Raw genomic sequence first — 13,895 nt, forward strand, 5'->3', positions numbered from 1 at the left:
TTCTTTTCCTTTCCTTTTTCCTTTCCTTTTTCCTTTCCTTTTTCCTTTCCTTTTTCCTTTCCTTTTTCCTTTCCTTTTTCCTTTCCTTTTTCCTTTCCTTTTTCCTTTCCTTTTTCCTTTCCTTTCCTTTCCTTTCCTTTCCTTTCCTTTTCTTTTTTGAGACCGGTCTCTGTACAGAGGCCTGACTATCCTGAAACACACTCTATAGATCAGGCTAGACTTAAACTCACAGAGATCCTCCTGCCTCTGCCTCAAGTGCTGGGATTAAAGACTTTCACTGCCATGCCAGGATGAAGCCTATTTTCTTAAATGATTCATTAAAGACAGATGGCTGCTTTCACTAAGATTGTAATTAAATTCCTTACAAATTATTACAACATATGTTTAATTTCTGCATTAATTTGGCTTTCTTTTTAATAATATTTTATTTTAATTCAAACACACTAGAACTTACAAAAAGTTTCTAAAGAGCTCGTGCTAAATGCCTCCGCTAACTGCCCTGCACTTTGTTGGGGTGCTCATCCATCAGCCAGTGCACCCAAGGCGCCTGGGAGTCTCCGTATCACCATCCACACTGCCCAGAGGGCTCCTGCTCTTTCCAGGAGATATGTCTGTTTGAAAGAAAATTACTCTAAAATATGTGAACTGAAGCTCTTAGAAAAAAAAAAGCCACACCTATGTTAAACATTCTAGAAGGCTGATTGACTGATTAGAACTCCAGTGACTGTGGAGAGATGGAATGTTACAGGCTGGAAGACTAATGAGCTTGAGTTATCGCAGGTCCTCCAAATAGCTATTTATTGCCCAGCTCTGTATGTGGCCCAACATCTTCCTGGCTGTTAGGTAAATCCTTTTGGAATGTACAAACAGACCCCTTAGATTTCATCAACCCCTAAGCTAAAGATGCCATTGAATGATGTCTGAGGTTATAGTAGAGATGTTCCTTCTTTGTTCTAACCCATCTACTGGTATCCCAACCAAAAAAATATTTTAAAAGAGCCTTGGTCTATGACTTTCTTTGTTCTGCTGATAGAAAGATTGCAGGAAGTTGTTACTGCATTAGAACATGGTGTTTGGACAAACCAAACCTGTGTTCCAGGGCAGTATTCATTCATGTCTGGCTACACAACAGAATGTCTCTTACTCCCTTTGAAGTGAGGGCGGTGTATTCTGCCAGAGGAACCTAAACAATTTGCTACAGAATGTGATGGTCTTTCCTTTTTCCTTCGAGCTTTGCCAGTGACCATCTGTAAATGCTTCCAAGTGCCCACTCATCATGGGTACCAGACTTCCACCTCTGTGTCACAGTGTTCCGCACTGCCTGTGAGCTCAGACTCTCTACTCATCCTGACCCTGTAGGTGTCCTGACCACTTGGGGACTCTTCTCCCTGGGAGAAGCACCCCATTGATCCAGAAAGGCCCAGTCTTATCCCCAATGTTAAAGGAAGCATGTTCTTCAGGTGGAGAAGCTGTCCTTGTTTTTCCCAAGCCACTTTGGCCCTTCTGGTTACAGGATGTGGATCAAAAGGCCCGGAGGATGCCGTTGGAATCTCCTACACTGAGTTCACCCATCCCAACCTACCTCGAACAAACGAAAGCAGAAGGCATGGAATGAGTTTCTGACCTCTGGAAAATCAAAACATATGTCAGACTTCAGTCAGACTGGCAGAGGTCAGGCTTGAGAGAACATCAGCTTCGTGTGGCCAGTTTCTAGTCAGTGGCTTCAGAGAAGACCAGGAGTACTTTCTTGCAAGTTATATTCCTGCCCAGAGTCCCACAGTTACCTTTATCAAGAACCCTCCCTCCAGAGTCTCAGCCTCCACCACCTACCAGGCTCTGGCCCTCAGGATCCCCAGGTATGTCTTCAGCAGGCATCTTGTTGGTCATTTTCCACCCAAGGTCCCCACCCGCTCCTCTACAGTGAGGTCCCCTGGCCAGCACTGCTCAGGAGCTGGGCCTCATTTGTATTTTTCTGCAGCTTTGTTCTCTGAAAGAAGGTTTCCTACTGTGCTTAAACAAGCCTCTCTGGGGAATTTTTTTCTTATGAGGAAACAAGAAGGTAAGAGGATGGACGGATGGATGGACGGACGAACGGACAGACGGACACACACACACACACACACACACACACACACACACACACACAGTGAGAGTTTTGTTTGTAGCTCCACTGCTTTCATGGCACTTGCATGGTTAGACAGGCCCACATCTTCCTGGCTACAGTGCAGAAGTTTTGGTGGCATGTTAGCCCCTGAATGGTTTGCAGATCGAGGCAGCTTTGCTGCAGAAGATGAACATCATTAATGACACTGAGTAGCTCCAACCTGTCACTGTCCCTCTATTTTGATCCCATGACAGGAATCTGCAACACAGCTGAGCTATTAGGACAGCACATGTCCCCAAGAAGGATAAGAGAAATGCATCCATTCCATGGAGTACCTTTGAGCCCTTCCAGCTCCCCACTTATAGATCTCCAGAGAGGGACAATGTCCAGGAAGAGCATGGACATTGCATGGGGCTCATGCTGTCTTTAGAAGAGGCAGAGCTGAGGATACAGCCTCAGGTATGGGCAGGAGCCCAGATAGCTTTGTCAGGGCTCAGACACATCCCAGTAGCCTCATGGGTGAAGTTTCTGCCAAACCACGGTTTCCCATAACCTCAGGAACAATGGGGGAAAAGAATTAGAGCATTTTAACAATACACCCAGTGGTATGTTCTAGATATTAGAAGTAAATAGCTATCTTTTGTTTTTCAGGGCTTCAAAGCTGAGATTGCCTTGAATCTCTGGACTCAAGACTTTTGAATGATGCTGGAACTAAGGCTGTGGGAACTTTAGAAGGTAGACTAAACGTACCTTCTGCGGCCATGACCCTTGAGGACGATATGTAGAATGCTATGGTTTGAATTTGGAATGTCCCTCCACAGCTCCTGTTTTAAACTCCTGATCCCCCTGCTGCTTGCTGCTATTGTCTGGGAAGACTGAAAACTTTGGGGTTGGGTCCTGGCTTGGGGAAGTTGAGTCACTGGAGACTGACTGGTCCTTTGGATTGGAATACATTATCTGGTCACTTCCCGTCTTGCTCTCTGCATCCTGGCCTGTCTTGTCATGCCTTCTCCGTGTGATGGATTGAGCCCTCTGAGGCCGTGAGCCAAAACTCATCTTCTACGATAAAACTCTGGCCATACTGGTTTTTAATTTTTCTTTAAACTCTAATGAAAGTACAAGGGAGACAGACGCCCTGGCCTGAGCAACTCCAGGAGGCACAGGCAGGAGGTCAAGGCAGATACTGGGATGTCTGCTTTTCAGATATTGCTCCCTTGACCCCTTCGAAATGTTTGTGCTCTGGAATGGCTTGCAGAGAAAGCCCCTTGCTTTCATTTGCTTCAAAACTCCCAAAACATTCTCTCTCTCCCTCCCTCTCCCCTCTCTCCCAGCTCAAGGGAAGCTGACTTCTTTATTCTAAACCCTAATCCGTTTTGATATCTCTTCACCTTTCACCCTGTATACAGCTTCTTGCTACAAGAATATCTAGCCCAAGTGTGATTCTTACTGTAACAGTATTTTCAGCCATTCTTCCTGTCTCCTTGTTTTCAAGGCTTCGGTAAAGTGATGGGGAAGGGAACCCCATAAAATGCATCCCCTTCTCCCCTCTAGGGTAATGTGTAATGGGTCCAGACAGCCACCTTTGTGACAGCAGCACTGAACAGCTCATCTGAAAACCTTTTATCATTCATAAGAATGAATGATAGTTGAAAAAAGTTGAAAAAGTTGAAAAAAAAGACAGAATTCTCTTAATAAACAGAAAAAAGTTATAATTTTTCCTACTCAGTTCACCTGTGTTTAATCCAGGATTTAGACTTTACTCTCAAAATCCCTGTCTCAGGTTCGCACACGTCCCATGTTTGGAAGGAAGAGACAAGACAGTGGTTGAGGAGAAAGGAAACATGGTTCTTTTATTTGGAACTATATGGTGTAGGTATTTGTTCACACGACTGTAATATGGAGTTAAATTTAAATCTGTTTTCCCCACAACAGGATACCATGTTTCTAAGATGTCTCTGGGTAGGAATGTCTTATTAGAGACCTCTCCTCACAAAGCAGGCACAGTATGGTGGGGAAAAAACTGTGGCTGGGAACATGCAATGAAAATGGCTGGAGGGAATGTCACCCCAGAAGACTTACAACCATAGTGAGGGTGACTGAGAAACCTAACCAAAATGGCAAGTTGGTACCACCCTCCGCCTGCTCATCACATGGCATGGGCTACCACATCACATGACACCTTCTGGGGTCCTAGGCTTGTCCTGAAACGCTGGCATCACACCATGGTCATGACCTTCAGGGCTGCTGGCTGAAACCTTCGTATCTTCTTCTTCAGGGCCTTGGAGGCCTTGATGCGGCACAGTTTGGGTACAGGGGGCAGGGGTGGCCTGGTGCCTCCTGGGGCCCGTGAGGACTGTTGGGGGGACACCCGAGGCCATGCCCACTCTCCTTGCCCAGCCTCTGCACTGCCTATTGCCAGGCCGCGGCGGCCTCTCTGGACACAGACTTCTGAATCATTGCTGCTGGACTCGTCCCCAAAGCGGTTGGCAGTGTGGTCACTGGCCTCCTCGTCCTCGCTGGTTTCGGCAATGGTAGAATGGAATAATGAGGCGCATTCTGCAGAGTGCTCTGAGGGGTCTGACTCACTCCTCGCACAGGCATCCTGACGGGCAAGTGTGGCCCTGCTCTGGGCCCGGGGACCACCTCCTCTCTTGGCTGGGGACCTAGAGGGCCCCAAGCTGGGCCCCGGTCGGCTGACTGAACGGGCTTTGGCTGAGATCTCCATGGTGGACTGCCACCTGCGCTGCTTCTGCCTGGCTGATGAGCTGAGAGCTGCCTCCATTGGGAAAAGACCTTGGGATGATGCTGGGTAACTTTCTCTCTGGGCCACCACTAGGGGTACAAGGAAGGGCACAGGGTAGAGGGTAGACTCAGAACAGGAACGTCCAGGAGCCTCTCTGGCCAGTATGGGCCTTCTGCTGAGACCTCCCTGCTGAGGCCTGGAGGACGGGTCTCGCTCTGTGGGCAACATAGCATGAATGCCCCGCTGTCTCTCAGATTGTGGTAGGAGCTGCTTCCCCAGTCGTGGTACTTTCTCACTAACTCTTCTTCTGACCTTCATGGCCTTGTTTTGGGGAGAGCCCATCCTCAGCCTTACTGGGGAGGTTTCACCAGTGGTACAGGATGTATAGGCAAAGGGCCCTGGGGCTAGAGGCGGGCTCTCAGCGCCCAACACCCTGGATGGTGACAGGACTGGTCCTTGGTCACAGTCAATAAGAGGCTGCTGGGCCTGGGAGCAGGCAGAGGGACTAACAGTATCGTCTCCATGGACAGAAGAATTCCAAGGTATGGTTTCCTCCTTTAGGGGGCTGCTGAGGGGCTCAGTACCCACAAGGGACACATGCCCCTGTTGCCTGAGGCTGTCCTTGGCAGCACCCCTACTTAGTTTCACTCCTCCCCTGTCAGCCCCATAAGCCGGCTTCTCGAACTGACCTAGACTGTCTCCCCTCTGGCCACAGGGCTTCTGTGGAAAAGCAGCTGCATCGCTTCCTTGCTCCTGCCCAACATCTCTCAGGGGGAGCTCTTGGCCCCGTAGACGCAATAGCCTGTGGATGTAGGCTTCGGCTGAAGCCAGCTCACGAATCGGCTCAATTTGAGTCCTATTCTCATCAACAGGGACCTGAGGAGGCTCCTGGGGAGGTGAGTAGGTGTCAAAACATGGAGCTTCTTTAGGCAGAGCAAAGAGAGGACTCTGCAGAGCCACTGCATGGAGGGGGCTGGGATACGGGTATACCTCCTGGCCTCCCCTGGCCACCAGATCACGCTGGTACTTGGGGTCCAGTGCGTGGGCTGAGACCTCTACCCCCTGGCATAGGAGGGATGCTGCATCAGTGCCAGCTCTCTGGAGCCTCGCATCAGCTGGAAGGACTCTCTCGAGATCGCCTGGGAATGAGACCATGAGAAGCATGTCATCGCAGATAGATGCCAAGTCCCTGCTGCCCATAGGTGGGTGTAGAGTCTCAGCTCTTGTGTATGTGGGGGTCCCTGCTCTTCCATTAGAGAGGTCAGGGGATGCCAGCTCAGTGCCCTCACTTAACCAGAGCTTGGAGGCTACCCGGGACAGCTAACTGCTCTAGCATCCACAGCCTGAGAGTGAATCTGGGGATTTCACCACAGAGATACCGAGCCTGGCATAGAGCCCAGGTGTGTGTGTGTGGGGGGGGAATGGAAGGGTCCAAATGACATCTTTTTCTCTTGGGAAAAATCATGAAGGGCATGAAGGGTACTTGTGGCTTGACCATCACTCTAAACGTGGCACATCTAGCCATATTTAGATGTAATCTGAGTGCTTCTTCCCATCTTCAGATGGTCATTTAAAATCATATCCCCTCTTCTACTCCATGTGGGGCTTAACCTCTTCCCCACTGGGCTAGGGGTATTATCATCTGCTGTCCCTCTCTGTCTCTCCTGCCTCCCTCTCTCACCTGTAGACACTGGTCTGGGCCGAAACATGCCCCTCAGCCGGCCTGTGCCCTTGGCACCATGCAGGAGCCTGCTATCTTCTGTGGGCTGTGGACTCCATGCAGGGACAGTGGTCTCATCAGCAGAGCGAGGTCGCCAGTCTCCCATGCCAGACCTGGACTTAGAAGGCTGGAGCACAGGCAGCCAGCTACCCAGGGAGGGGGATAGACGGTCACTGCAAACAGATGCACAGGAAGTGGACAGGGAGCAGGAACCAGCATCACTCAGCTCATAGAAACCTGGGTAGAGCAGACATAGTAGTTAGTATATCCCTAGCCTGTGGGCTCTGCCCCAAAGACCCAGAGCTCTTTTCTCTTGCTTTTACTACCACAGGGAGGGGTGAGGAGCAGGCAAGAATGCCTGTGGGGATGGGCCCAGAAAATGAATGTTCCAGATTCTTGCTGGTAACCTTGTGTGAGTGGTTATGGGACCGACTGACCCATAGCTATACTCAGAAGGGGGCCTTCCGTTGGTTTGGGTACTTTCTCCCTTCTTTAACATGCAATTGAAGGGGCATTTCCTTCTTTGGAGTCCTCAGCCCCAGAGATTGCTAAATGCCTAGCATATCCCAGGCTAGACTGGAAAAGCCAATACCAAGAGTACAAGGGGTCCCCCTAGACACTTCAGGCTTGCTGTCATACCTGCCTTGTGACCACTCTAACCCAGAGACAGGGGTCCCTGTTTCCAAGTTTAACCCCATCCAGAGAATATTAAGAAAAAAAAAAGTGACCAAGCCACACAAGCCAGCGGAAACTGCCAATGATGTCCTTCTGTAACCTCTAGGATGGGGGAGGGAACATCTTTGTGTGATTGGCTAATAAATTATACTTATTTAAATGAAGAAGGTGATCTGTAAAATATCCATTCACATGGTCCATGGCCATCCAGTAAAGCCAGGCATTCATCGGGTATTTAATACAATCACAAAGAAGATTTTTTCAACTTATTTATTACATATTTTATATATAATATATATTAGTTTACATATATATTATAAACTGTATTATATGTAAGGTCCTTAGCTTATATATTATTTAAATATTTACTATATTTATATATTTTTTCAGCATGTTTAGTTAAACCTTCTCCAGGTCTTCAGTCACATACACTTCCCAGGCTGCCCAAGGGACCTCCCAACTGTGAGATCAGTTGAGGACACAGGCTGAAGCTGTCACTATTCCTAACGCCCAGTCAGACAATGTCCATGAGGGGTGACAGTGAATGCTGTACTGCCTTCCCCAGGGTAGAATCCTGGGAGCCTGGCTCTAGGATGTCCAGTAATCACGAGCCATACCAGAGCTGGGCCTGCTGTCACTGTCCAAGGCCTCACAGGAAGACCTGCTCACATCCAGCTGCAGTTCACTTATCTGCTGGTCCAGCTGGTCCAAGTGGGTCTTCAGGCCAGCATCCTGTCTCCTTAGCCGTGACTAGGAGGTAAAGAAGGAGGAAGAATAAATCTGATGTGAGAACAGAATCAAAACCAAGGTCTGAGGTGAAACAGAGCTATCACAAACACCCAAACTCCAAACACATATCAGGCACATCTAACTGGCAGCTGCTGCCGACTGGTGGGAAGCAACTTCTTGAGACACACACACACACACACACACACACACACAGTAGTCCACACAAAGTGGAGGGAGTTCTGTGTACACATACATAAACTAATCAGTACTAAGTGTTTGATAAAAACTAATTTCCTTCTTTCAACAATCTCCAGGTTGGCTGGATACATCTTTTCTTCTTTAAGTAATAAGTGAGTTGAAGGCAGACAGAGGGTAAAACACAGGGGTGTGGCTTGCCTATTAGATAGCATGACCATTACTTTTCTAGCGGATACAAAGTCAGAATCTCAGCCGTGTGTAAATCACCAGCAACAAGATGCTGGCAGTAACAACTTCCTGTTCATTTGTGATGGAAAGAATCGAACAGGGCCAGGATGAGCTGAGTGGGATTGCTGGCTAGGGCTGACACAGCTGCCAATCTCAGCTGACTCAGGCTATCCCCCAGCAGCTGAGTCAGTGTGAGGTCCATCTCCATGTGCACTCGCTCCCTCTCACCCCCCACCCCAGGAAAAGAGATATTCTAAAGAGACAGAGGGCCAGCCTGGAGCTGAAGCTTGTCCCAAAGAAGAGATTCCCCCAGTTCTAACAACCCACCTCCCAGCTCCCATGCGCCTGAGACAATGTCAGGTGGAATCACATCTTGCTCAGGATTGCTTACCTCTTGCTTCTTTTTACATGCGTACTCATGTCACTACCCTAAGGATGAACTTGGAGGACAGTGAGCCTTTTTATTGATCCCTCTTCTCAATGTGGACACACTGAATACCTGTCCTTTCTCAGCTTTTCAGTATGACTTGCTGTTTGAATGCACTATTAGAGATGGGTTCATCCCCTACCCCCGGCTTTTTAGGGCTGCTAGATCCCAAGATCCCACCCCCAAATCTACTAACACAGGGTCTGAAGGGGGAAGAGTGTCTGAGAGCAACAGTATCTCCTATAACCACCCGTGGCAAAGTTGAGCAAAACTTCCCAGAACCACGACCTGGTCCAAAACCTGCTTCTGCTGTCACAAACTCTTTTCCAGAATGACCTGGGTAGAGAACACAGATGTCCCCTTTCTACCCACTCAGAAAGTGACACTGAGACTCATCGAGGGGCTGACATGGATTTTTTTTCTGTAAAATCCTACCTTAAAGTCATAGGGCCCACAGACATTAAAGCGCCTCTGCCAGGTCCAGCTCTGGTGAGCAACAAACAATATCTGTCTCTCTCAATCTTGGCTTCTTGTCTTTAAAGGTCCAGCTGGTTGCCTTGCACAGGTGTGACCCCTGTGTTCACACCTGGACCAGCTGCTCTGCAGGTAACAGCTCAGCCAGCCTCAGGAGCTAGTTTCAAGTTAACAGTTGGGGTCTCAAGATCCCAGGGTCCTTAGAGGCCTCAGGGATCCTCTGCTGGGCTGTGAGCCCACTCTCAGGATTGATGCCATTCTCCTTTAGACTCCCTCTAACTCTGGTTTGGGTTTTCATCTTTTTCCTTAGGCTGGACTTCATGGTCTAAGCCACTGTGACCAGGACTGAGCTCAGATGGCTACAAAGCCAGGCCGTGCAACTCTTCCCAGAACCAAGCCTGTCTATGGGCTGCAAACTTCATGCTGATTTCACGGGGGCTTTGGAGCACTTAGGTTAATCCCCCCAAAGCTGGGTCAAGGGTTCGAGGCCTGGTGCAAGGGAGAACTAAACATAGTTTAGTGGTGGAGACACCCGGTGTACCTGCAGATCCTGGGCTCCAGGATAGGCCTAGGACCTTGGAGTTTCACCAGCTTTCCCAGAGGGGAAAAGTCTGGTGACCAACAAATGTCTAAGACCTGCTAGTCTATGAGGCCACTAAACGGGAGCTGGCTGAGTTAAAAGGCAGTGAGCTTAAAGGGCTCACTCCGTCCCACAGAAATTGATCTGAATTTGTTTTACCATCCCCCATGGGCACTTCCATTTTTCGACCCCAGCAGAAAAGCAAACCAAGCAAAACCAGAACTTGATGGCATATTTGTAGGATAAAAAGGTCAGGATGCAGAGATTGTATCTAAGAGACTTCCTTCCTCTCCTCACATGTTAACAAAAGGAAACGTGTTATGTATGCATGAACTACCCCTTCATGGCCTCCTGCAAACTTCACATTGCATCAGTCAGCAGTGAAGGCCCTGCTCACAGATCTGCCTCACAGTGCGATTGACAGTGACCCTGGAGAAGTCTGGCAGGTCCCTGTTGTTGACCTTATCAGTTTCTCATCTGACCTCCATCTGCCCCCTGCATGTTCCTGTTCACAAAGCAGGCCAGTTGCTCCAAGGAAAACACCATTCACAGTTACGGAATCAGAGTGGCCTGCTCTTGAGGCAGCGTCACCACCTGAGCCTGCCAAGGGAAGAAGGGATGGCTGCATGCTGTCACTTTCAGAACAAGTCATGACCGGTCAACCCCAGCAGGATGATCCTCATATCAGTCTGCATCGGGTTCTCAGGACAACTCTTCTCCTGGATGTAGCGGAGGCAAGATAGAATGTTTCAGCTTCTTGGCATGGTGCCATCCAGCGAGTGCTCCTTCTTAAGCCCACGTGTGGGACTGAAAGGCCACTTTCTGTGACAAATTTCTGTGAAAACACTCACAGGGCATCCTACTGTCTAAAGGGCCACCTGTAGCTGAGTGTGGAGGTCAAGGGTCAGAGGGTAAGGGATTTCATTAGCAGAGAAGTCTATCTTTTTGGTCTCGGCCATTAAGGGTCACTGATTTATCCAGTGAACAAAATTCCTCTAAGCAGCTGCTGCTGAGTTCTCTTTGTGACTTTTTGACACTGCAATTAGCAGGGCGTAGCTCATCTGATGGACACCAAATCCCTAGAAATGCTAAACCCATCCTCACTTGAGAATTCCTGCAGGATAAATGCTGAGGACTATAGGACTCTTCCTTCTTCACACCAGAAGGAGGGCTGGGGCCCAGGTGGGCCAGCAGGAGGGCTGTGAGCTCTAGTTTCTGCTGCGGTTTAACTAGAATGTACTACAGCTCTTTCCCCCACCCCGTTTTCTTTATTCAACAAGTACCATTGCTCCCATCCACCCTCACCCTTCCCCCACCCCCACCTCGCATAAGAAAAATGGTGAAGTGCTAAAGCCACGTAAAATTCAATTTTCCCCCCCCCCCCCCACTCCGTGAACCAAGTTCCAAAACAAAGCCTGTGTGTTCCTCTTGGTCTCCTGTAGAGGAGGGGGAGTGTGTGTCAACAAAAAGCTTGTTTGATCTCTCCACAGGCTGCTGGTAAATTGGAGAGTGAGGGCTCACAGATTGGGTTTGTGTATTGCTGACGGGGGAGTTAATCGTTAACCTGAAGGGAATGGGTCATGCTTGTAACTCATCATCAGTGCGCCTGCCTGGCTGAGGTCACGTGAGGCAGAGTGTGGAGCCCCTCGAAAGACAGGCACCTGTTGTAATGCCTTGGTCCTGTGGGTGCAACGGTGTGCAGAGTCCAGTCCACTCCAGCCATGTCCCTCTCTGGGGAGCAGCTGGGCGTCTCACAGACTGGAGGAGGCTGTCCGCTGGATTCCGCCCTCAGCCAGATCTTAGACTCAGGGAAGATTCCAGGTGTCCTGGGGAGTAGTGACTCAGACACTGGACTTCCTGGTTCTTTAGGCACAAACCCAACATATTCTGAGCTAAAGCTGATTTGAACACAGCAGTTTCACCCTGAACGTTGCCAAGAAGCTACTCTCAACAGGACACAAATTTCACCGAGAAAAACAAATAATCCCACTTAAGAGTTGTGGGCGCAACTCTATCACACTCTTTCTAGTGCGCATTATTTTGTTCTTTTAAAAATACTGCAGTACTGGGGAGGGGTGTTGGGGAGGAAACTTTGAGCTGTTTCTAGAAACCGGTTGCAATTCTACTCCTGGGGACCCCAGTGGTCTACAGAGGAGGACTCTATGGGCGCGAGTAGCTGAGAAAGCGACACCAATCCCCTCTCCCACGTTCCGCAGACCGGAGGACACTCGTGTTATTTTTTTTTAACGAGTCAGGTGGCATGCAATCTAGGAGATGATCCTCAGCCCGCAAGACTCTGCAATGACCCAAGCGAACCCAGTACAGTGCCCTGCGGCTCAAGTTCACGCTGTGCAACCGGATGACCTGCTCCCGGGCTGAGGTCAGGATGTGCGCAGACTCCGCCAAGTGGAACGGAGTCCACGCATCCCCACCACAGCAGCACTGTCTAGCCAGATTTGCGCGCCGCCGCACCAAGACGGTGTCCGCCGCAGAGGTGGTGCGCAGTCAACCCTGGATCCCGCGCGCGGCTCTCCAGCTCGCACCCCGCAGGGCGCTCCCCACGCAGCCGCGCATCTGGCCTCTCCGCTCTCACATTCCACGCAACTGGGCCCCGATCGCGCCCCCCAGCACGTCCCTTCGGCCTCTCGTGCCCCACTTGCTCCTTACCAGCTGCTCCCGTAGCGCGGCCAGCGCCGCCTCCAGCCGCAGCTCCTGGCCGCGGGGCCCTGGCGCAGGGTGCAGGCCCAGGGCTCCCCGCACGCGCGCTTGCTGCGTGGCGCGCAGCCCCTGAAGCTCTTGCAGCCCGGCCAGTGCGGCTCGTAGTCGCGCGCCCACCCTGCGGCGGTCCCAGCCCGCGGGCCCCGGGCCGCTCGGTGCCCACATCTCCCGGACGCTCAACCGCCGCGCCGCGCGTTCCCGCCGCGTCTCCCCGCCCCCGGCCGCAGGTCGCCTAGGTGGGGTGGGACCTATCGCTGGCCTCAGAGGGCGGTGTTTGCAACACCCGAGGTCACAGCGGCCGCCCCCTGCCCGCCCCGTCGACCGGCCGCGCCCTCGCCCAACCCCTGAGCCCCTGAGACTGTGAGCTCATCAGGGAAGGCCAAGAGCCCCTCCGCAGAGGGACAGAGGAGAGCTTGGGCATAGGCCGAGGAAGGATTTGTTTAGGTTTTTAAATTTAAAAAAAAAATCACATTGCAAGAATCACGTTCCTATTTGTAAGCTGATTAAAATGGAAAATCCTCTACCTGGTTTCCCAGTGTACATGGAAAGCCTGTGCTTGCTTCTCAGGTTCACTCACAATCTACGCACCTTTAAGGAAGCTTCTATTAAGTTCCTGAGGTGTGCAGCTCTCACCATGATGGTCACTTCAGCAACACTGGATTACAGAAGGAAGCTGCACACTATCCGTCGCCCCCACCTCTGTAACTCATTCCATGTTCAGAGCCCCCCACCGGCCTCCTGTGGACACTGTCTTGAGTGGAATCCTGTTATCCGGGTCTTTTGCTGGTGTTAAACTTCCGGGTGCGCCCATTTTGCAGCAATTTACTGGCCAAGTGTCTATAGCCTTCATGTTTCTCCAGTGCTATGTTAGGAAGAAGTTGCCACCCTACTCTTGCACGCAGACAGATTGGAAGAAAAGCTTTTCTCTTCCTTGAGTGTCTGCAGAAGGCAGGAATTGTTGAATCTCGGGTGGCTATTATATAGACCGCTTTCTTGAGTACTCACCTCCTCCTCCGAAGCAGGGATGGAAAGGTGCCAGCTGTACCCGCTGCCTCCATCCAGAGCACCCAGGCTTGTGGAGTGTAGCTGGCAGCGATTCCTGAGGCAGGAGAAGGTTAAGTATCTTTTCCCTGTAGAATCGGTCATTCAGGTACGCGGCTTTGAGTTGGTGATCTCTTTAGTAACTAAAACCAGAATCTCCTTCAAACACTTTCCTTATTTGCAATTTCCTTCTTAGATACAGGGTTCCCAGAATGTTTTCAACGCTCTACAAGTTTCTATTTATTCTTCTTCCCTGTT

General features: G+C 50.2%; 1 protein-coding gene across 1 annotated transcript; it reads right to left on the reverse strand.

Moving 5' to 3' along the window:
• Positions 1-3,928: 3,928 nt before the first annotated feature.
• Dact2 (dishevelled binding antagonist of beta catenin 2) lies at positions 3,929-12,761 on the reverse strand. The gene is made up of 4 exons (XM_028783497.1): positions 12,546-12,761; positions 7,860-7,992; positions 6,529-6,804; positions 3,929-5,986 (listed from the first exon to the last, which is right to left on the reverse strand). Exons 1-4 carry the CDS (start codon positions 12,759-12,761, stop codon positions 4,320-4,322), a joined length of 2,292 nt encoding a protein of 763 aa, XP_028639330.1. The 3' UTR covers positions 3,929-4,319.
• Between the last annotated feature and the right edge of the window lie 1,134 nt (positions 12,762-13,895).

This window comes from Grammomys surdaster, unplaced genomic scaffold, assembly GCF_004785775.1.
Source record: "Grammomys surdaster isolate TR1022 unplaced genomic scaffold, NIH_TR_1.0 1136, whole genome shotgun sequence".
Taxonomy (NCBI): domain Eukaryota; kingdom Metazoa; phylum Chordata; class Mammalia; order Rodentia; family Muridae; genus Grammomys; species Grammomys surdaster.